Source organism: Cebidichthys violaceus, unplaced genomic scaffold, assembly GCF_023349555.1.
Source record: "Cebidichthys violaceus isolate CVI_PGR_0920_01 unplaced genomic scaffold, fCebVio1.0.p SCAF_36, whole genome shotgun sequence".
In the NCBI taxonomy this organism is placed as follows: domain Eukaryota; kingdom Metazoa; phylum Chordata; class Actinopteri; order Perciformes; family Stichaeidae; genus Cebidichthys; species Cebidichthys violaceus.
The window spans coordinates 1647231-1669731 of NW_027176550.1; the positions used below are offsets into that span (position 1 = coordinate 1647231).

Genomic DNA, 22501 nt, shown 5'->3' on the forward strand with positions numbered 1-22501 from the left:
GAAGGAACACACATGAAAGAAGTTCTAAATCTGCAGTGAGTTTCCTAAGCTGGTGGAACAGAAAGCCATAACTTTAGCTCTCTGTACTGCTGACAGCTAATTTAAGTTATTTAAAAGTACAAAAAGAATCAAGTTCAGTCAACAGTAGAATCATCATTGTGCAAGGGCTTGAATACTAATACCTCTAGCCTGTTTTGTCCTACTGAAGAAATGTTCTTACTTTAAAACTTTCAACCAAACTTCCGTCTGAAATGTAATTAATTTGGTCGACAGAGCCGACAGTAAAAAATACCACCTCCAGGGTTTATGACTCAAAACTGGACCGTACCATTTTTACATCTGCATTATTTTGCACATAATGTGGGGAAGTCCTTTGCGATGCCACTTATTCCATAAACATGTCAGGGACTAAAATTGATGTATACAACACACATGATGTGCTTTAATAGTTTGTAAACAAACAAGAAAATGCACAAGAACAGTCGTGTTTTGTTTGTTTTGAAGCCTTTAACCTTCCAGTTATTTGTGCAATTACACAGACACCTGTTTCATTCATACCACATTTAGGTCTATTACAAAACAAACCTCCTCTTTGACTATTAAAGACAACAGCTCTAAATGGAAAAAAAGGACAACAACGCCTTTATGGCAGCAAATGAACCTCACAAACATTTTAGAAGTGGCTATAGTTACGCTGTATGACAAGCAAATATTGCACATAGATAAAAAAAAGGCTCTTGGGATGACATCATTATTAATTAAGTGACAAGAAGTTTGATTAGATTAGTTGAGCGAGGTGGAAGGGTACAGATATCCCTCTGAAGCAGTCTACTGAAGAAGTAACACCCTCTCTCACCCATAGCTATCAAATGTACTTCATTACCTCCTAAAAACAAAAAACACATTATATGTACAAAGACAGTAATTTGGGGGGAAAAAACAATCTCTAATTGACATCATTTAATACAGTCCTGGCATTAAAAATAAAAGGAAATCAGCACATCAAAGTGAAGTTGAATGAATTTGGCCAACTTTCCACATCCCTGCAAGGTCATCAATTATTAAAAACACAACATAGACAGATGAAGGAAACATGTGCAACAAGACATGAGCCCATTGCAACATACCCATGGATGTTTGTGTGATGAGACGTTGCCTTCCTGCGGTTGTTCCAATCACGAAAAACGTTATCTTTATATACAGAAGCGTACAACTTAATATCTGATCATAAACATCAGTGTTCCTGTTGTTTTACTGGTACATTAAGGTTTTCATCTGATGAATGTTGATCTCTAAGAGGATTTCATAATTGTTCTTGGCATTTTAGGGAATGGACAGTGCAAGTCTAGCAAATACAAAAGATTTTCAAACTGAAGGTTGTTTATTGTCAAACAGTTTGAGGGTAAAAAAAGCATATTGTCAAGGCCTTTGGACTCTGTAGTAGAGGTCTTCATGGGTCCACATTCTGGACTCACCGTCTTTGATTTGGGACTTAAAAGCTTGGGCAGGTAACATTGGTGGAACCTACAAGAGTACGCTAGATTTTAAACATTATCCAGCTGAAAAGAAATATCAGTGTTGACAACTCTTTTCCGATGAACGTAGCTAGCAGCACTAGCTCCAAATGTTGCTAATTCTAGCGGGAAAAGTCAGCAACACAGCAGACATATAAAGATACAGCATTGGAGGCGTGGCCACGTTCATTGCTATAAAAGTTGCTCAGTGGCGCATTAGGCAAAAAAAGTTTGACTTCCAGTAATAAAATTGCCCAGATCGTCCACATTATCGGGCCCTTAGAGCACGCTCACTAGAATTTCCTTTAGCCCCACCTCCCAGGGAGAGTAACTCTGGATTCAACTATTTGTTAAATTTACAAAGTTTAGGACCTAATGACTTTTTAAGCATTTGTATCCACTGATTTACAGATGTCTTGTATGTGTGTGAATGTTTTGGCTTTAAGTGACTGACCAGGAAGTTATAATTCCACCGTTTGAAACATAAACAACAAACATGGTTAACAGGTAGATAGGAGCATTTCATTTTTTGATTCCTGTAGGGATGTAATAAGAATTTAACAAAAAATGTTCTTCAGTACATTACCTACCCTAGCTTTAAATCTGGATTTATAGACTTGAGACTTACTTGTGTCCGTCTAAACTGTCTGTCTGTCACACAATCCATCAGCATTAAAAATAAAAGTTATTCTCCTGCAATGATCATCAGCCACCGTTGGATCAGAGTCTATTTGGATCCACTCAGGTATTAGTCATTTAAAAACAGACCAGAGGCCCTACTCCAACCTGAACTGACCAAACTGCCGATAACAAAAAGCACCTATGAGCCCGTAAACCTACAACAAAGCTGATTCAGTTAATGTGATTAATGTGACACATTTTGAATAGAAATACCCTCTAGTACGTATTGATTGTTTTCCTCTTAAAGTTTGAGACTCCTTTAATTTAATTTAGTGTTTTTGAGGTACATGTACTGTTTCATCTATCACTGTCCACGGCTTTTACTGCTGGTAAACTATAATCCATAATATTGAACAAAAAGCTAAGACAACGAGACGAGCGCTAAAAGCACGACTGATCAATTAAGAGCACGTGAGATTCCATACAATAAGGCATTGCTTTAATGAAAACATCTGGACAAACAGTTCACAGTTTTAATTAATGCTCGACTGACTAGCGATTATGACGTCCTTTTGATTGTTTCAGTCAACACAGCGTCACAAAACTATGAGCCGTGAGCTCCGACACAACGGGTACCTGATCTGTGGAGATGGAAGCAGCCGGCCAATCACAAAACCGAGCAAGAGTGGGCGGGGCATCCTCGTTGGATGATGAAGCAAAGGAAATTCGAAACCATCAAAAACCATTTTTTGGGCTCCAATTTCACATGTGGAGTTACGTTTGCAGACTGAAGCTGCCAGTCGGCGGCGGTAAAAGGTTGTTTCCATAGAAATAGAATTAGAGTAGAACAGACATTCCTACGCAAACAAACAAATAAAAATGTTATGTATCATCGCCATTGTTAACAACTTCTGTATAAACTAAACCGACTTCAGGGAAATCTCTCTGAGGTTATGTTTTGCGGTAAAGATTAAAACCAGCAGTTGAGAAGTACAGTAACAAAGCTAAGAGAATAAATGCGTACAATTGTACAACTCAATGCTTCATCCACACACTGTTGTCACCGAGTAGGAAAGCACATATCTATCACCAGATGAGTGGCACATTTGTTCAGCTTGTTTTCTGTAACCAGGGTAGCATTAAAGCATGGTGGAATTAAGCTAACGGTAAGATGGCTAGTTAGCTAGCTCGCTAGTTCCACCATGCTTTTAACGCTACACTTCACACGTAACTGAAAATGAGCCCAACAGCGGATTGGTGCCGAATGGCAAGCGCCGGGTCCACCGTTCCTCTCTTGCCTCTCTCCCTGGTGCTCTGGAGAAGGACAAGCTAACTAGCTAACTAGCCAGCTATCTGTCCGCCAGAGCTTCGTCCGCTCTCTTCACGGATACGTGTAACAACGATCACCATTTTCCTTTGCACTTCAAATTACCTCTGAAAAACGTCTTAATGTCCGTTCTACTCCTATTCTATTCCCATGGGTTTTTATTTCATACACATCATTCTATGCTACAAGCAGAGGTAAAACAGAACAAAATACTCCCCATATACATATTACATCCACATACTTTGCAGACATCTGTGGAAATAATAGTCAATTTTTGCCTTATCTAAAATGGAAATGATTAATTGGGAATCCAGGATAGATTCCAGGTGGGAGAAAACAAAAAAAAACTATAATATCAAAAAAGGCCAGCTTCTCTTGTTTTAATGCCGCTAATTTAGCCTATTTACAATTTTCTATTGTATGCAACAGAAATAATCTCTGTTTTTACTAATAAGCTGATATGTTCTGGCCATTTACCAACGAAGAAGAGTAAAATAAACCAAAACGGAAAAAGGGAATTCATTAATTGTGCTTTTTTAACCCACAAATCCACTTCATCGCTGAAATGGGGCAATTTTAAGGGGCACCTGTTGAAGTGCTTACATCAGTCAATCTCTAGAGCTATAACAAGGACTGAAAATACAAATAGTAAATATAGTGTATTTATATATTTATAAAGTTGATACAATTCCCTGCCAGTCCCATGTCGAGTTTAAAAAATATTTTCTTCAGGCTGTCAAACGTGTGACATGAAGGATCCTTCTTTGTGTCAACGCACAAAGCCCTTATGATGCTCTAAGAGAGAGAAGTCTTTGCCGGGGTTGATTCTGGATGACACAGGAAGCTTGTGCTAAAAAGCAGGAAGTTCTTTTTTAATGTAGGAGGTTGTTGTCATACGAAGACAGAACGCAATCAGGCGATTTCCCTCGACGACCTTGGCGCGTCTCAGGCATCCTTCAGCCAACCGCTCGGCGGTTAAACAGTTACCTCGTTCTTACTGGCAGTGCGGTATGTGTGGTGATGGCCGGGAATGTACTGTAGGTGGTCCACCGTGTGTGTTCGTCGGGAGGCAAACGCCTGCCTCTTAGACGTGGTCGCCTGGTGGTTGACCGTCAGCGTGTTGTAGGAGTCGTTAGAGGCAGTGGGTTGAGAGTGCATCTTGGTCATCTTGTGGCGGTCCATGACGGGCGTGACGGGCATCAGCATGTCGGCGTGCGACATCGCCCGCGCCATCGCCTTCTCCCGGAACTTGTCGCGCCTCATCGCCGGGGACAGCAGGGGATCCTGGGAGTGGAGGCGGTCCGCCGACAGCAGCTGCTCCTCCGAGAGGTGGCGGCTGCTGCTGTACGCCGCCGCCGCCATGACGCCGTACGAAGACAAGCCGTAGTCCCCGCGGCGCGGCGTCCTGGGAGGGGACAGGACGTGGTCCTGGGACATGGCCCTCTGGACTCGGCGGGGACGCTGCCGCTGCTGTTGCTGCTGCTGATGCTGCTGCTGCTGATGCTGCTGGTGCTGCTGGTGCTGCGGGGGATCTGCATTCAGCTTCACCATGTGGGTCGGGCCACGGCCGCCAAAGTCAGGATGGTGATGCTTCCTCATGTAGTACTCGTCTACATCCTTATCACCTGAAGAGCAAGGAGACGAAGGTTATCAGAGGGAGACGACTGCCGTGGCAAGAATGCCGGCCTTACTTTGACTTAACACTCATGGATACTTGTACCGTGTGAATTCTACTCTACTGAGTCCTACATTTCCTAGAACGCCATCCAATAACATCATACTCCTCCATTCCAGACAAATCTATACTTATTATCCAGTATTCTGTATCGTACACACTTGGGGAAGTCTTTTTGTCATAGTGGGGCATTAAGACCACAACATATTTGAGTCATGAAACAGCACCTGGGGCCAATTTCAACTTTTACAACATGCAAGTTGCAATTTGCAGCATGGAGATAATTCCCTCTCCTGCATATTTTTGACACATTTCAAAAATCAGTACATTATTATTAGAGATTCTATTTTTTCCTTTCTGATCGGCTGATGTGGAGTGCTGATACAACACCAGTGTGTTAAAACCAAATATATCTATATTAGCTTTGATTATGTATGATAAAGTAGTAATTTACCTTCACCCAATACAAATTTTGAACGTAACGGAGCTTGAACGCATCAGAGTGCAACCTCCGTATACGTTTAGCTGTTAGCTCCATTCTTCAGCCAAGCAGGACTGCTAACGGCTAACGTTAACTAGCTCTTCTCCAGCACTAATCAAGGACAAAAATAGAGCGTTTAACCACTGGTGTGTAGTAAGAGTTTGCACATGTGCAGAAGCGATCAGGCAGGATGTACGGATCGAGTAGCGAGCGTACGCGTGTTGTTTTAGTGTAGCGTAAATGAGCTGACAGATGACGTGATAACGAGATATCAGATCGCTGCATGGACTGATCCGACATTCTAAGCTGCATCGGAGGCACTCTGATAATTCTTGCAACCCATGCAGAAGCATGCAAGAGCCCTGCAGGACCGTAATTAACAAGCTCCAGTAATTTGTGATGCTGCCACAATTTGAACGGGCCCTTCGGACCACGAGGACCGCGAGGGATCGAAAAGCATGAGGGAGGAAATATTTGACAGGTTCCCGTTGCATCTGTCCTGCGCTCTCTGGCTGCTGTTGTGGGGGAAGACATCTGTGTAGTTGTCCTTCAGCGTCGAGAGGACTCGACGCTTCACGCTGTGCCCCAACGGTCAACCAGTTGTTTACTCCCTCTGCCAGAAAGCAGGTCGGTGTCTCCGCTGGGCACTCCTAATTGTTAAGTCATTTACGGCCGTATTAACCACAGGTGGCAATCGGCTCTCGGCAGACTTTTATCTACCTGTTTTTGGCAGCGCTGGCACACGGGGGGACGCTACCACAGAAGCTCTGTGATTAACTGTTGCGGCTGAGGGGTTGTTACCTCCGCAGTGGTTCATTATTGCAGAACACTAGAGGTCGAATGTTTTTTTCAGGTGCGCGCCGAGCTTCACCGCGTCGCGGATGCTTGGCTCTCTCTGGGAGAGATGTCATGCCTGGAGGCAGAAGGTCACCTTATTGTCCGTCCATGAGGGGTTTCATGTCCGCCGCTCTGTGCATTCCTAATGAAGAAGGCCCACCTTTGGGCCGCGGCGGTGTGCTCCGGCGTTCGTCCCCCCGAGGGCTCGGTTTAGATGTGACATTATGGCAGAAAATGTCACCGAAACTCAACCAGAGGCTACAAGTATACAGACAATCGAGACGCCGTGGCCCATAGCTCCGTTGATAGGTCAAACGCCAGTCAGTGGGAGAGATCTGTGGTGATTATACACTCAAACGCTGATGTGGTAGGAATGTATCATGTCCTGCTATGATACGGAAATACATCTAACATCTCAAATACAAAAAAAAAAGTCTCAGATAAGAAGAAATAAACCAACAAAAACAACCGGGAGGTGGGTCATGTCACACTCTTTGTAACTGAAATACAGTTTTGGAACAATTTCCTGTCGCTTGTATATTCTGATATATTTAGAGGGTGGATCGTGAGCAAATCGACGCTCAAGTTGGTGAACCGTCGCAGGTCAAAAAAGGACCAAAAATATGTCGAAAGTTTACCAGGAGCAGCGAGGGAATGTGCTTATTGATTTCCTGGAAAACTTTTAATGTAAACAACTCTGTGCTAATAGCGTTCGCTTTCTCTTAATGGAAACTTTCCAGCGACTGCAAAAACAGAAGCACCTGGAAATAATTAGTGAATGAAAAGGGAAACTCAAGAAACCGAGACACCTTTTAGCATAAAGAGTCGGGGGAGGGGAGGATGGGATGGGTCAAACAAACACAGGACTTTAACCCAGGAGGCTGCTGTTCATGTCCTGTATGCAACGAAAATGAAACGTTATTTAAACCTTAGTTTTATTACATAACTTCTGTACTGCAACGCAGTTATCTTACGTGAGAAACGTAATTATGTTGACCCAAACTGCAATCTTTTAGGAGTTTTGTTTTGCGTAAGTAAACCTGAAGTCATGAAACTGTACGTTTCCTGCAAACATGGACGTTTATTTTGAAAAGGAACTGCATGCAAGCAAAACATGACAACACAGAGTGTCATAGTTTGAAGTGTAGGGCCACTGATCAGGCTATTATATATGCATGACACGAAAATCAATCAATTAAATCATATTCAATCAGGCGATCTCTAAATAAAGCCACTATTTGAGGAATAAAAGGTTCCTCTGCTGGTTCCTCTGCTGCCTCAAAGAGACGAGCTACAAATACATCTCCTCTTCCTCTAGAACTGCCTTTTTTTTCCGCCACTTGATTTAAGACCAGCTTGTGTACACACGTTACACCGTTTACACTTTAAGTGACCGAAAAGATTTAAGAGGGGCGGCGCGTAATGCTCTCATCTCATCTCTGCGGCGCCGATAAAATGCAGCACTTTACAATTAACGTGATTGCGAAAGGCCCAAAGGTCCCGAGCGTGAGGCGGTGCCGCAAACACGGGGAGAAAAAAAAACGGCTCACGGCGGCTAATTAAAACCCCGGCTCCCACTCTGCTAGATTACATTCAATATAAACAGTATATTTATGTGTCAGCTATTGATCACAGAAGACTGTAATCATGTAATGCACGAACACTCGTGAAACATCAATTATAAAGTGATCTTTGGAGAGGTTTCCAGCGGTGAAATAAAAAGGGGGGAAATGCAGCAATTTCCTTTAATTGTTTTTCTGTTTTGGGAGGATTAAAGGTGCCGTGTTTGTTCTTAAAAAGGTGCTTTAATCCCTTTTTAGGGTGATTAAGGTGAAAAGACGACGGCAAGACTTTGCGCAGCCTCCTCGGAGGAGACGAGCGCGTCCTCCATGTCTCAGCCTCATTGACATCGCTGAAGGACGGGCGGGATGGAAGAGCAGGCACACACACACACACACACACACACACACACACACACACACACATACACACACATCGTTTGAAACAAACCACACTAATTTAATTTAGCCATCATCATGTCCCCAGATGGTTTAATTAAAATAATAACTAATTATATTGCTTTTAGGCCTGTTTCCAAAGACTTCACTCATGCTTAAACCCCCCCCACCCCACCCCCCCCCTCCTTTTTTCTTCCCCCCGAGTGGAAGTGCTTTGTTCAAGGGACGACTTCGCTGCTCGTTTGACAAATTCTGCAGGGCTCCTGTCTCAAATTCGAAAAGCCTCTTTGTAGTTCAGCATGATTCATCTCTGTGGTTTTTCTGTGTGTGTACAACGGCTCCAACGAGATAAGAGCAAAGCCCGGAGTTGATAAGGGGGAGAGAGAGCGAGAGAGGGAGGGAGAGAGAGAGCGAGAGAGAGAGAGAGAGGGAGAGAGACAGAGAGAGAGAGAGAGAGAGAGAGACAGAGAGAGAGAGAGAGAGAGAGAGAGAGAGAGAGAGAGAGAGAGAGAGGGAGAGAGACAGAGAGAGAGAGAGGGAGAGACAGAGAGAGAGAGAGAGAGAGAGAGAGAGAGAGAGAGAGACAGAGAGAGAGAGAGAGAGAGAGAGAGAGAGAGAGAGTGAAGGCAAACGTATAAAAGAGGAATGTTGAATGCGCTGAGGGGAGATTGCACCGATGCATGTTTTTCTATCGCACAACCAAAGACGCATTTAAATGGCTTTCTTTCTGCTGTAACGTCTCTTTAAGATTCAAGGACAGCGAGCGGTGCATTCACGCGTTCATACTGCGGAGCAATTTTTGAAAATCTGCTATGCATTGAATTCATTCCTGCAAAAATAATGCTTTGAAGGAAAACGTACCCCTGCGGTGTTTTTTTTCACTGACGAATCGCCGTAAAAACACAGAGCGGCTTCTTGAGGCGAGAAGGGAAATATGTTTTCTGTCAACAAATCAGTTGGACGCGATAACTCACGACTCACGACACGCCAGCAAGCGTGCGGCGCGTTTCCAAGGTCGCGCCGCGGTCAAACACGCCCGACAAATGACGGCACCTTCAGCGGCACGTGTTGGACGTCTGTTGACGTGTTTTTGAAAAGAAGTCTGAAGTTTGAGAGGAAGAGACGAGTTCAGCCGCAAAACGCAACGTCCCCCATCGATTACCTCATCGCTCCAGATCGAAATTAAAAAGCATGAAAAATACATAATCTCCAAGCGGAGGATCTGAAGCGCGAGTAGTCAACTAAAAATAGTAAGAGTTTATGAAATATTGTTGTTGCTTTAAAGGTTCGTTTTGAACCCCCGTTAGTGAAACCCTCTGGAGCTCTGCATCAGTTCGAAGCAGAAGAGATAAATACACTCGCAATTCTGCTTTTTATAAACCTCGGTATCATCTAGAAGAGCATTCAGATTTAATAAATGAACCGGTATCCTACAGGGAATCAGGCGACTGCATCTGTTTCCAATCTACAAACTTCACGTATGTTAAATTGAACCCTAAATGCCCCAAAGAACTAATTTACAACCTTCTAAATCAATATTTACTTTGACAGAAAGAAAACACGCAATACGTGAAATGTTGACGTTTCCGAATCCCCCAAAAGACGTTTATTATCAGCTTCGTATCGCGCTGGTAGAGACGCACAATGCACAACGTTAACGTTAAACCATTGGTTGGGTTTAGTTAAAAAAAACAGATGGATTTACCGTCAAAAACCAACAACTGCTCAAATGTTCAAAGGTAATTACATAACTATTACATAACTACGGTAAAGTCAACTTTCACTTGGGGGACTAACAGCGGTCTCCTGGGTGAAAGTCCTGTGTTTGCTTGACTCCCATGCGTCCTTTGTGGACTTTCATTCAACTGCAAAACCTGTTTTTGGGGCGACTGAAAGTGCTGCTACACAAGGCTTACTTGAGAGTTCATCGGTTTAGTTTCTGAATCCATGCTAACATCACATATCTAACAAGTCGTTCGTCCGTTTTGCTTTTCGATCCACTCATCGCATCCTCGTACAACGGTTCGTATCTTACGAGAAACTCAAGTTTCCGTTCGTTGCGAGCTCACGGCCTTTTCAAAATAAACTTCCGTCCTCACGGGAAACTCTAGGAAACTTTAGGAAAAGATCGTCGCTTGTTACCTGACAAAAACATCGACACCGACTTCTTGTCTATGAATTACGATGCATTATTGTTTCGTAGGTAAAGCCACGAACGCTGGATGAGACCAGCCTGTCCCACAAATGTCTTCAGACGGTCTCAGAGTTCATTTGACGGCTTTCAAACCAGCCGCAACAACCCAAACCCAAACCGGGTAAGTGACCCAAAGTCCACTTGAACCGCAACAAAAAATCCAGAGAAAGATTCATGTGTGTTATTTATTTTTGAATGCCGTTATTTGTGATAGTCTCATCTTACTGTGCTCTGCGTTAATGTTGTCAATGAATCGTGTATCTCAAGAGACTCCCTGGTTCGATCAGTAATAAGAAACTCTAGATCAACGACATGCAGCCAACGTGAAGAACACTGGACGTGCTCCGAGGTCGCGTCCGCGTCATCATCCAGCCGAGAACGTCACAGCGAAGATAACGAACTGTAGCGTTCGCTGAAACATTGAGGCGCCATCTTGTTGGCGAAAATAGAAGCTGCTCAGCTGTTAATATGTCATTAAGAGACATCAGCAACATGACACGGGCTGCAGATGGAGCCAAATTACACGCCAATTAGATGTCAGTCGATCGGGCCGATAGACGAGTCGGTGGGAATGAGAGAGAGCGGAGGCTCCGGCGCGCCGTCGTGCATGAGAAGTTCATTTCCATAAAAAGGTGAGAAGATGATCTGCATGACGAGCCGCCAAAACATCTGGAGATGCTTATCATGATGCGTGTCTCTGTAATGGACATTCAGCTGGTTTTCATCAGGCCCAGACGTGCAGAATGCGGCGACCCTTTAATACGCCGGGTCTCTCTCTCTCTCTCTCTCTCTCTCTCTCTTTTTTTGTGCATCAGGCAAAAACACGGCGACGAAGGACGAATGAAGGACCACCTACTTAATCTGTGTAGAGAGGAGGAGTATTTACTTAAGTCAGACTTGAGGGCCAGCTCGTAGGAGGGCGGCAGATGGCTGAGGTTCTGGAAGGATCTGGACAGGGACAGGTCGTAGGGCTCCGTGGCCGAGGTCAGGATGTTGTTCATCCGCTGGGGTCTCTCTACAGGGGGGGACAGGGGGGAGGAAGCGGTGCGGTGCAGTCAGAGCAACAGTCAGTCAGAGAGATGGGTCAACACACATGGGAGTCTCTACTGCAGGAGAGGAAAGGGAGGCCTGAGAGCGAGGCGTGATGTGGGGGAGAGACTCGTGCCGGAGGGCTTTGATTTCGACGCGTTTGCTCCAGAATCGGTAGGAGAGCGTTGGGTTATTAAAGCTACGGAGCTACTTCATGTCGTGAAGTTTTGCTTCACTTCATCCGAGAACTTTCTTGCGCTAGCGTGTTTATTAGGCTACAAACAGCCAATGCACTGACAAACGCTAGGCGACTGTACGTTATGTTCTACGACTCGTTTAAATACTTAAAAAAAGAAGGAAATCCCACGATGACTAACTCAACCAAATAAAAGGACGCTAAACGTCTTCAGATCGCCCAGCAGCTTGATAAACGACGAAGGCGGTAATGCTGCTAATACGCACGCGCTAACGTTATATGTTGGTCGCGCAACGGGGGGCCTAGCCACGACGGCTGACTTTTAGCGTTAGCATCAAATTCGCGGTCTGATTACTTTACGCGTGATTAAATGGTAGTTTGGAGATGACCGATGCTACGCTGCGATTGGCCAGCTTCCGTTTGAGGGGGCGGGACTTAACGAAGGGTCGATTGGGACTGGAACCAGTGTGCATCGTTGTCTTGTGAGAAGCAGCTTTTACTCTAGTTTTCTTGTTGGGGGACACATTTTAGAAACTCTCTAGTGTTTCTTCTCGTGAGGAAAACTAAACACTTGATTTTTGATTTTTTTTTCCTTTCAGCATTTCTGGGTTATTGTTCACTGAATGTGGTCGAGTTGTAGCATCAATAAGATCTACTAATCTTTTGCCGTCACACATCCTGAGCTGGAGCGTCTAAGCAGCTCAATTTCGGTTCGTTGTGCTTTTTTTTTTAACAGTTCTGTTTGGGCGTCAGTGATGTGTGTGTGTGTGTGTGTGTGTGTGTGTGTGTGTGTGTGTGTGTGTGTGTGTGTGTGTGGCAGGCTCCCTGCACACGGCTTCACTATTTGGGACGCCCAGTCATCACGGGTCAGGAGGCGCAGCGGGTGGGGGAGAGGGGCCTGGGATACGGACAGGGACTCTGGTGCTGGATTTAAAAATAGGACTTAGGGTGACTAGTGCAGAAAGGAGGACAGGGAGGACACAACACCGAGGAACATATGGTGCGGAGGGGGAGACGTCCACTGAGCGTGGGTTCGTAGGGAAGACAGAGCCGGTTAGGTGAGAGTGAAAGAGTGGAAAACAATGCGTGAAGAAGAGGGTTTTGACATCGGACTCAAAGGTCATGGACGGTAATGCGGCAGCGTGGATTGTTGTGACAGCAACAAACAAAATAATACACAAGCACTCAAAAGAAAAAAGACCCCCAGTGTGCAGGTTAAGAATGTTTGATCTCTACATGATATATGAGGAATATAAAAAATACACATAGACACCGTGTGCATGTGTATTACTTACCGTGTCTCATTTGTCTGTGGGCTAACGAATCCAAGTGAGAAAGAGAGGATCAATAACAATCAACTTTGCACAGAATGTTTCAACCAAACCTCCAGCGCCGGAGGGTCCACAAAAAAAAAAAAGCCCGTATTGCGAGAACGTTGCCGAGAACGTGGGGGTTAACACAAAGTCCAAAAACCAGCAAAAGTGTGGAATTATGCATAACAGCTACCGTCCCTCATCAGCAGCTAAATAGACTTCTAAAGCGCTGTTTGAAGAGTTGTGTTCGGGGCTGTAAAGAGCTTTTGAAACCCATTTTCTCTGCGGAAAAAAGAGCCGTGCTGTTTTAAGAGGCATGCGGCACGTGGACCGTTAACGGGGAAGTTGGTCTAAAGGACTCAACGACACGGCGGCCTCTGCTGTTTTTAGAATATCATAGAGGAATCTATGGACGTATGTATCAGAAGTCAGGCCAGATTCCCTCTTTAGTTCCACGGTTTCATTTCGTCGCCCGTTTAGACGCTCTCCCTTCACGGAAAATCACATTTAGAGAAATAGATGGGATGCAATAACAGTAATTGAGTTTTCAATAACTGCAGCATATCGTGCAGAAGATCCTTTGATTATCATACCCCCCCCCCCCTCGAGGACTTCTTTATCAGCTCCTCACATTTTAATTTCCCCGTGAAAGATATACTTTTGTCCTTGAAATTGGTAAAAAATAAAGAAGAATTGTTTGGCTCACTTTCATATGGAGACGGATAATGAGGCAGATCATTTGGGGAAGTCAAGTCGGGTCAATCACCACCACTTAAAAAGTAAGAGCGGTGCAGAACTTGTTAATTTAAAAGCTGCAGCGTGGTGAGCTTTATCGCTTTACTTTTATCGTGGTTGTTTCGGTGTTTCCACACGGCGGCGTCTCTCCAGCTCTCCTCTGAGCTGCTTCACTGTGTTCCCTTACCCAGTTTAGGCGTGAGCGCGGTCAGGTCCAGGTGGCTGTGCTGATAGTCGTGGTGATGGTTCCCTGGTGTGAGAAGAACAGAGAGTCAACGCTTCGCTTCAGAGCGCTGGGTTCAAGTGACAAGAGGAAAATCAGACATTAATAACACATATATTCTCCTTCATGACCTTTTGTGGTAGCGAATCACGTGTCTTTAAGATTTCTTCTGCAAAATAAAAGACTCCTTCCTTGAGCCTCTTCCTCGCCTCCTTGTTCGCGAGGAAAGGAATCGAGGATGTACATAGTGGGAAATGAGAATGAGGCGGTCGTGCAGCATACCTTGCTTGTTTAACCTCATGTCTGCAGTCTGCAGATCCTTTACAGTGTAGACACGATCTGATTCAGACGCTCAGAAGGTCAGAAAGTAGTGAAGTGTGTTAAACTAATAGTCGTAGTCGCCACTTCAACTCAGACGAGACATTCAGCTAACGTGGAGGTCAAGTCACACTGAAGCCAGAAGTACGTTTTCCACTTTGAATCCTGTTAGTCGTTCATTTATCTCTCTTTTTATTTGCCAAAGTTATGTTGTTTTTACATGAAATCACTGTATTTTCTCGTCTGTGAAACACGTCTTCCTGCACGTTAACAAGAAAATCATTCAATCAAATGAGACTTTGAGCGACTATAGGAACACCGTTATGTTAAAACCAGGTTTCTGGATCGTAGGAGCCGACAGGGACAAAAGCTTTTTTTTCCACATTTCCCCCCCAAAAAATGTCACAGAGGTTTAATTCATTCAAGGAAACGCTCAACGGTCCTCTAAGCTCGTCCACTTTTTAGTTTACTCCAATCAAATGCAAAGGATTTGATTTAAATCCCCCTTGTAGCTGCACACGTTATAACATACATGTATAAAAGGAGTACGTCCCTAAAGACGTTACGAAATGGTTCGGTCCACTTAAAGGGCGTCTGAAATCGGATTACTAGATTCTTCCAGGCATGAAAATGGGAAATTGATTGTAATGTTTCAACCTCCTCAACCTGTTGATCTTTCCTCTTCGTGGGGGTCAGACTCCTGACGATCTACATACTGTGTCATGTCATTCACCCATTCACCTCCATTCACCTCCATTCACTCACTGACGACACCGCCTACGGGGAGCCATTTAGGGTTCAGCGTCTCGCTCGAGGACACGTCGACGTGGACACAGCCGATCCTGCGATTGAACGACGAGCCGCTCCACCACAGTTGCTGGGTGCTGCACTAAGTCATGCCGTGTTAGAAGGACCGGTTCCGGGTCTGTATAGAACCCTTCTTTACGAAGAATGTAGTCAACAAGCAGTCTGACAAATGTTGCCCTCAGTTCGACAGTCGGCTTTCCCGTCCGGTCCGGTCAGGGTTCTCCGTTCCCCTTCCAGATTTGAGGAGCTTTGATTTGTCGAGAGACGTCTCCAGTGAGCGGTTGAACCGTCGCGGCTCAGTCGTGGGACTGCGAGTGTTTCTTCATTTGAGTCCTACAGAGTGCCGCTGCTCCTCACCCCCCCACCCTAAATGATTGATCACGGCCTCTTTATCCGGTAACACGGAGGCAGCCACACTTCCTCGCGGTGATCCATCTTTGGCCGTAAAGTGAGTCATTTGACGCTGCGCTAACATCGTTACGCGTCGTCGGAGCGGTTAAAGAACAGAGCGACGCCATCCGAGACCTCCGTCGCCGAGCGGCTCACACGGGAGGAAAACATTGCCTTTATTCAATTACGCTCCGTGTTTCCGAACAGCGGAGCAAACAAAAACGCGGATGTGTGATAGTTGTGCCTTATTTGCATTTAAATATGATCATTTATCATCCTATGAGAGCGCTAGAGATGATAACAACACGTCTCCGATAGCGTAAACCTGCACATATGAGCTCTTTGGGAAGCTTTCACCTCACTACGGGGGGGTTGTGTTCTGCTTCTGTTAAAGATCAGTGCCTGTGTCTCCATAATAAAGCTTCCCCCGGCGGCTGGATGTGACATTTCAGACATATGTTATTTGACTTTTACTGAGATCTGAAGCCGGTGTAACGACACATCGGACAGTTTTAAATGTGGCGTCGGAATGTTGCTGCCAAATCTCGACTGAAACTGATCTTCAGTTCAGGACTGTGAAGACTCTGGGTTGACTGGACTTCAGTCGCTGTGTACCGTGATTATAAAGCAAGGCGTTGGTCCGGTTCCCCCAGCAGCTGTGCTCTCCAATCACACCGGTGCGATCAAGGGACCAATTACAGCGGCTAAAGAAAGCTCAGCTAAACTCCTGCACTACGAAATAAAAGCACCAAATAAATAACCATTTTACTATCTGTGTAATTGCAGAAACTCCTCTTTTTACACTGACGCATAACTTCCACACATTAAGATGTACAGCGGGTGTTTAACCAAAGGTTCATAAGTGTAGCACCCTGCGAGGAGATAATCTCGCTTTTTACACGCGTGTGATCCAATTATCCCCTTTATGTGAGGAACATGACCATCAGTGCTACTATTGTGCCTCGAAACTGAGCACGCATTGTGCTGCTCTGTGTACGAGGGAGGGGCGGACGTCACGGTGAAGTCGATAGACGAAGCGAGCGATCGGAGGGAACACACTCAGAGCAGACGCAGTGACTTCTGCTTGTTTGTTTTTGGCATCTTGCTGCAGTTTATCTCCATTTGAACAATGCAAATGAAACCTGCAAGGGTCTGGATTATAACCGCCGAGACCGGAGACGCACAACGACAGACAATAATGGAAGTTTGAACCTGAAGCACCAGGATGTGATTTGTTCAGAAAGAGTCCACCGCCGCTGCAATAAGCTGCAGACTGATGGATGGACTGTCTGTCACTCTCCATTTGCACTTTTCTGCAAATGCGTGACGTGTGCAGATATATTCTGTCACACATTTAAACACGTGAACACTAAAAGATTACTGCCATTATTGAACGTGGCATTCCAAAAGCAAACAGGTGTTAATCTGCTGCTTCGTTTGGTTTCATTGTTTTGCACCAGATGTTTGAACCGGGCTGCAGGGATTTGCTCCCATTCAGCGCTGAGGTCCAACACCGATGTTGGGCCCGATCAGGTCCAGGCTCACAGTTGGCGATGCGGTTCAATCCCAGAGGCGTCGGATGGGGTTTTGAGCTCAGGCCAGGCAATTTCAGGCTGGGAACAACATGTATCTTTCACAGATTTGAGGGTGTTTTCTGGGTGTTTTTCACCTCCATTGGGTGGTTGACAGCAGAGAGGAATGACATGCAGCAACCAGGGGAACTACATCTCTATGGACCCAAAAACACAGTCAACTACTGTGTTCAAAATAACATAGATATGGTCATCATTTATGAAGATATGATGACTCGATTAGTGAGTGTTAGCGGCAGCAGAACGGTGTGTGTGTGTGTGTGTGGGATCGAGTTAAAATTAACTCCGGTGATGAAGGAACAACACTGACGTGTTTTTAATTGTTCTTCGACAACAATGGCGTTTGTTCTTCTCGTGGGATTCGTTGACAGTAATTCTTAAAGTCTTTTGTCCGTTTTAAATAACCAAGTTGACGCCATCTTTAAACAACGATGAGAGAAACACTCTCATCGTTGTGCAGCACCACGCCGAAAAGACAAGGCAGAAAAAGTCACAACTGTCCCGAGCAAAGTGGAGCAAACGTCTGGGGATTCACTGCTCCTGCTCCAGACGTCGGTGTCATCACTCACACTCCGGCGCCGGACGAGGAGCGTGGAGGAGGGAGAACGTGGACCCGCTCCGGTTTTTAATACATAATGCAGCAAGCTCTCGCTGCCGGTGGAGCGTGTCGCGAGGATTGGCCGTTAGTGACCGACGCCGGCGGCTCTGTCGCAAAATGAGTCGAACGCTTCCAGGTTCCAGCGGGTGGACAGAGGGGGATCCCGCTGTGACCCAGATCCATTTTAAACGGCTCGCTCTGGGGGAAGCTGATGGACAGACGCCGGCCCCGGGGAGAGAGAGAGAGAGAGAGAGAGAGAGAGAGAGAGAGAGAGAGAGAGAGAGAGAGAGAGACCCCCTCGCTCTGTCGTTATGCTGGCAGAGGGTGAAGCGCCATGTGGACCTGGTGGGACGGATCACCTCGTTTTGCCCTTGTGCATATTATGAGAGAGAGAGAGAGAGAGAGAGAGAGAGAGAGAGAGAGAGATTTCACCTTCCAACTTCTCAGGACTTTAACCTCTGATGGGGAAATTTACAACTGAAGCACCAGAATCTGAAGAGGACAATCGAAACGATTTACGATGTAAAGAAGATGACAGAAGGTTCAGTTCGGTGCAGCCTCTCTTGTTCTGTGTTTGTTCGACTTCCCTCCATGCATCGCCTGTGTTGGCTTCGTCTCGTTCGTGCCTCCTCGAGTCCTTTCCTTCGAGATGAGAGGAGTCGAGGCAAACGGGCCTTTAAGAAATGAGAAGTCCTCGTCTCGGACCGTCCACACCTGTCCTGTTGTTGATTAGTTATTTATAATCTGTTTCACCTGACCCGGTTAGTTTGTTTGTTCTTCTTCTAACTTTTGGACCAACCTTCCATGTGAGTTTAGTTCTCAACGTTCTTCTTTATTAAAATCACAGTTGGTGATCATTCTGCTCCCCGTGTTCGGGTCCATCTCCTGCCGTCTGGTCCGCCAGACGGTGACAAATGTATCATCATCGTCATCGTCGCTTAGAAGTCACACCTTTTTAAAGATCTAATATACATATTTGAACTTGTAGTCCCAGAAACACGGAGCCTAAAAAAGGCCCAAAAAAAATTGCTACACACACGACAAATAATGTTCGTACAGAAACAGACTCGTCTTTGCTTTAACGTCTGAATGAATGAAATGAAACAAAATGGAAACTGTGAGTGATCATCAGGCCGACGTTACGGAGCGTTTCCTCAATCTACAGCCAGGTTTCTGAAGCAAGTAGAGCTAAATGTGCAGATGATGTGAATCACTGCACTATGAGAGCATGAGGAGCTCGTGGTGCCGATCCTCCAGCTGGGTTCCACTTCACCGCTGCAGAAGAAGACGAGGCGACGAGACGCACGAATAAAAACGATGTTTGTTTCCACTGGTGCTTAATGCAGATTTTCAACCTCTGCATAAGAAACCTCAGTGGATTTGTGTTGTGTGTCAAAACCAAAGGAGAAGGTAACGTATGTCACGCATGCAGCCGCCGCTTTAATCTCCTCGTCTTCAGTGACGCGATGGTGTCTCCTGGACGCCACATCTGCCTTCTTCTCCTCGGCGAAACAGCATTTCACACTCTGTGCTCTCGACTCAATCGTGGTTTCTCTCTCTGCACACGAATGAATCTTAATTCCGTCTTTCTGAAATCATCCTTTGCAGACGACGAATCGGCTCATTTTCCGTCTGACGAGCTGCAGCTGTGGCGCAGAACGGAACGCGTCGGGTCTGGAGGGGGGAGGAGTCTGTGAATTACTAACAAGGATAAGCACAGATTTATCTGATGTCTTCTCCGATATGTCAGAAGTAACATCATACAAAGCTGCCGTTATCCTTGCCGTGGAAACGTGGGACTCCGTGAAGCGAGAGGAAAACTGAAGGATCCACGTCGACGGCTGATGCTGGAGAGAAGCCGGGTCTGGAGAGGAAAAAGCTGCACATTCTACAACATGAAAACAACAACAGACGTATGGATGCTGATACCTGCAACAGCAACTGGTTCATTGTTTAACCAGCAACAACTTGACTGGACACCAACCCCACCAAACACCTCATGGATGAACTGGAACAGCAGCCTCCTGGTCTTCAGGAACCCAAAACGTACCGAAAGAAAAGGAGGCGGCCCTTTTTTTTACTCAAAATATTATATTCATTAAATATTAAGACTTTATTCCCATTAAATAATTATAATTTATAATCTTTATATTAGGACTTTTCCCCTTGAAATATGACTTTATTCTCTAATTATTACAACATTTGTTCTTATTACTTTACATCTTTATTCTTGGAATATCATGACTCTTATCTTGAAAGATAACGACGTCGTATTCTTGATTCTCAAGAGAACTCGGTGTGAAATGTTTCAAATGTGCAGAAACACAATCACACATATAGACATATATAATTAGACATTATTGCTTGAAACACGACCTGTTATAAATGAATTAAAATGAATGTATTGATGTGAATAACAGCCACGTGCATATATTTAATAATCAAAACAAAGTTAAAAGTGAAATACTCCCGACTCAAACACAAGACAATGAAATATGTCAGAAGTAATTAGGTGCAGACTTTATCAGGTTTGGTTTTTAAAGGAAAAAGCGTATTTGGGAGAAAAAGAGTATTAGAAAAAAATGAATTTCCATAATTGCGCTCCGTGTTTTCACCGTGATTGCGTCGGTAGTTTGGCACAAAGCAGCTGATGATGATTCGGTGAAGGCAGACTTTGTGAAGACGCCGCAAACTGGAAAATTACAACGCAGATCTTTTAACGACTTTTTGCGATTGCGAGGCGGCTGCTCGCCGGCGTGCAACCGACCAAATGTTTCCGTCTCTCGCTTCAATCTACGGGAGCGTTTCAGACGCGACGCGACCGATTTTTGAGTTCACGCGAGGTTTTCCGCTTTGATCAGACGCCGTCGTGAACCACTCGAGTGAACTGGAAAGTCACCCTGAACAAGTGAGCGAGAAGAACCCTCCAGAGGAGGAGGAGGAGGAGGCTGCTCCTACTTGAGAGTCTGTCGCCATTCCTGCGCCGTCCTTTCGGTCCTCTTCTATAATTCTGACAGATCCGTTGTGCGTCTGTGCGGTTCAGACGGCCCTCCTCTCCCAGAGAGAACAGAGCGCCGGCGGCTCGGCACGACGGCTTCCCACTCGAGGTTCCCTCGAGGCCGAGGATCTTCGTTTCTACTTTATTGATTCGGGATTGTGTGTCGCAGCTCCTGAGTGCAGCATGCTCTCCTGACATGGGCTTTTTTTTCTTCTTCCAGTCAAAAGGAGGCACAGTCTGTTGTCCCCCTCCTCCTCCCTCTCCTCCTCCCTCTCCTCCCCCCTTCAGGCTGACCTTGTGACTCCTGCAGACAAACTCTTGAGCTGCCGGCCACAAAAAGGGAGGAAAGAAACCCAGGATGTGTTAAATACGCAATGAAAAACCTGCAGCTCATGTTGCTTTGTATGTCTGTGGGCTTCGTCTCAAGGTCTCCTCACAGAAGATGTTGCACTAAAGATTGCCCTTTTTTTGTGCGCAGGGGGAGAATGAATCAGTTTGTTTGTTTAATAAGCTTATTTTCTATTAATTAGACATGTAGGGGAGCTTTATTCATTACTTCTTCCCAAACTAGATGAGTCTTAGCGGAGCACAACGACGTCGTTCCACCGACTCTCTGAAGACGCCGATAATCTCACCGTCGCCGAGTGTGACGGCGCTCCTCGTCTGGAGTTGGGACTGAGGTTTTTCTTTTTTGCAGTGAGGCTCATTTGCATGGGAAGGAGAACATTTAAACAGGTGCAGATAGCAAAAGGAGTAACGCCGTCTGCTCGACTCTTTGCCGGTTTACTTTTTGTCTTATTTGTTCAGGGTTAGCGGCCCGCAGAAGCCGCACAATCCTTTGGTGAATTCGCCCCTCGGTGAGTATTTTATGGGTGATTCCAGAATTAGTTTTTTAGGTCAACAAAATAAAAATAATTTCAATTTCCAGCATTTCATTCCTGGCAGTTTGGAGCAGCATTGCTGCGAGGTTTGTTGGGCAGACTTGTGACCTCTCGTTTATAATCGAGTCCTGTAACTTCACTTATTAAAGGATGCTAACATGATAGTTTTCTCTGTATAGAACACAGTTTCATCATATCGGTTTACAAGTTTGTTTTAGACAAATGCTGAATCACACAAAACCACAACATGTTGACGATATAGTGACGTAAAAAAATGTCAGAATAAGGCTGAAAAAAACATGTCTGCCATCTTTTTTAAGTCCTTTTTTTGTCTTTAAAGTGAAAGTGTGTATCATTACGGGAACAGAATATCATATCAATACGTACGTTTTCTGTAGCGTATAATAATCACCTGCTACTGAAAATCATTGTGTCTCCGTCCTCGTCAAGGAGCCGCCATGTTTCTACCGTAGCCCAGAAGGGACAAACCGTCAACACTGGCTTTGCGATACGAACGATTCATATTTTCACATCCTAGCGTCGGCCGTCGTAGTTCTCTGACATGTTTGAGAAGTTCCAGTCGGTCTCAATCTGCAACCTCGCCCCTAACAAGTCAAACGAAGGCCTCGCAGTACGACCAAGAGACTCGATGAGGCGACGTGTTTGTGATGCGTGAAGGAAAAACAGTGGAAACACAATATCAGTCTGACCGTGTGAGACTTTCTGCAGATTACTTTCTTATTTTGAAGAAACCTCGGTGTTCCTCGAGGAGAAACGAGAACGAAGCGGCATCGGTGTCTCGCCGCGCAGCGAC

At 45.2% G+C, this 22501-nt stretch overlaps 1 protein-coding gene across 5 annotated transcripts in view; it reads right to left on the reverse strand.

Moving 5' to 3' along the window:
• Nucleotides 1-414: 414 nt before the first annotated feature.
• LOC137883974 (protein shisa-6) overlaps nt 415-22501 on the reverse strand; it is a 62663-nt gene continuing 40576 nt past the window's right edge. Inside the window, exons 6-9 of one of the 5 annotated variants that reach the window (XM_068725587.1) lie at nt 14068-14130; nt 13128-13148; nt 11494-11622; nt 415-5087 (exon numbers count right to left, since the gene is read on the reverse strand). In XM_068725587.1, the coding sequence (XP_068581688.1) occupies nt 4438-5087; nt 11494-11622; nt 13128-13148; nt 14068-14130 (863 nt within the window). In that variant the 3' untranslated portion in view covers nt 415-4437. The remainder of the gene's footprint in view (nt 5088-11493; nt 11623-13127; nt 13149-14067; nt 14131-22501) is intronic. The other 4 variants (XM_068725588.1, XM_068725589.1, XM_068725590.1 and 1 more) reach the window with 4 other exon arrangements.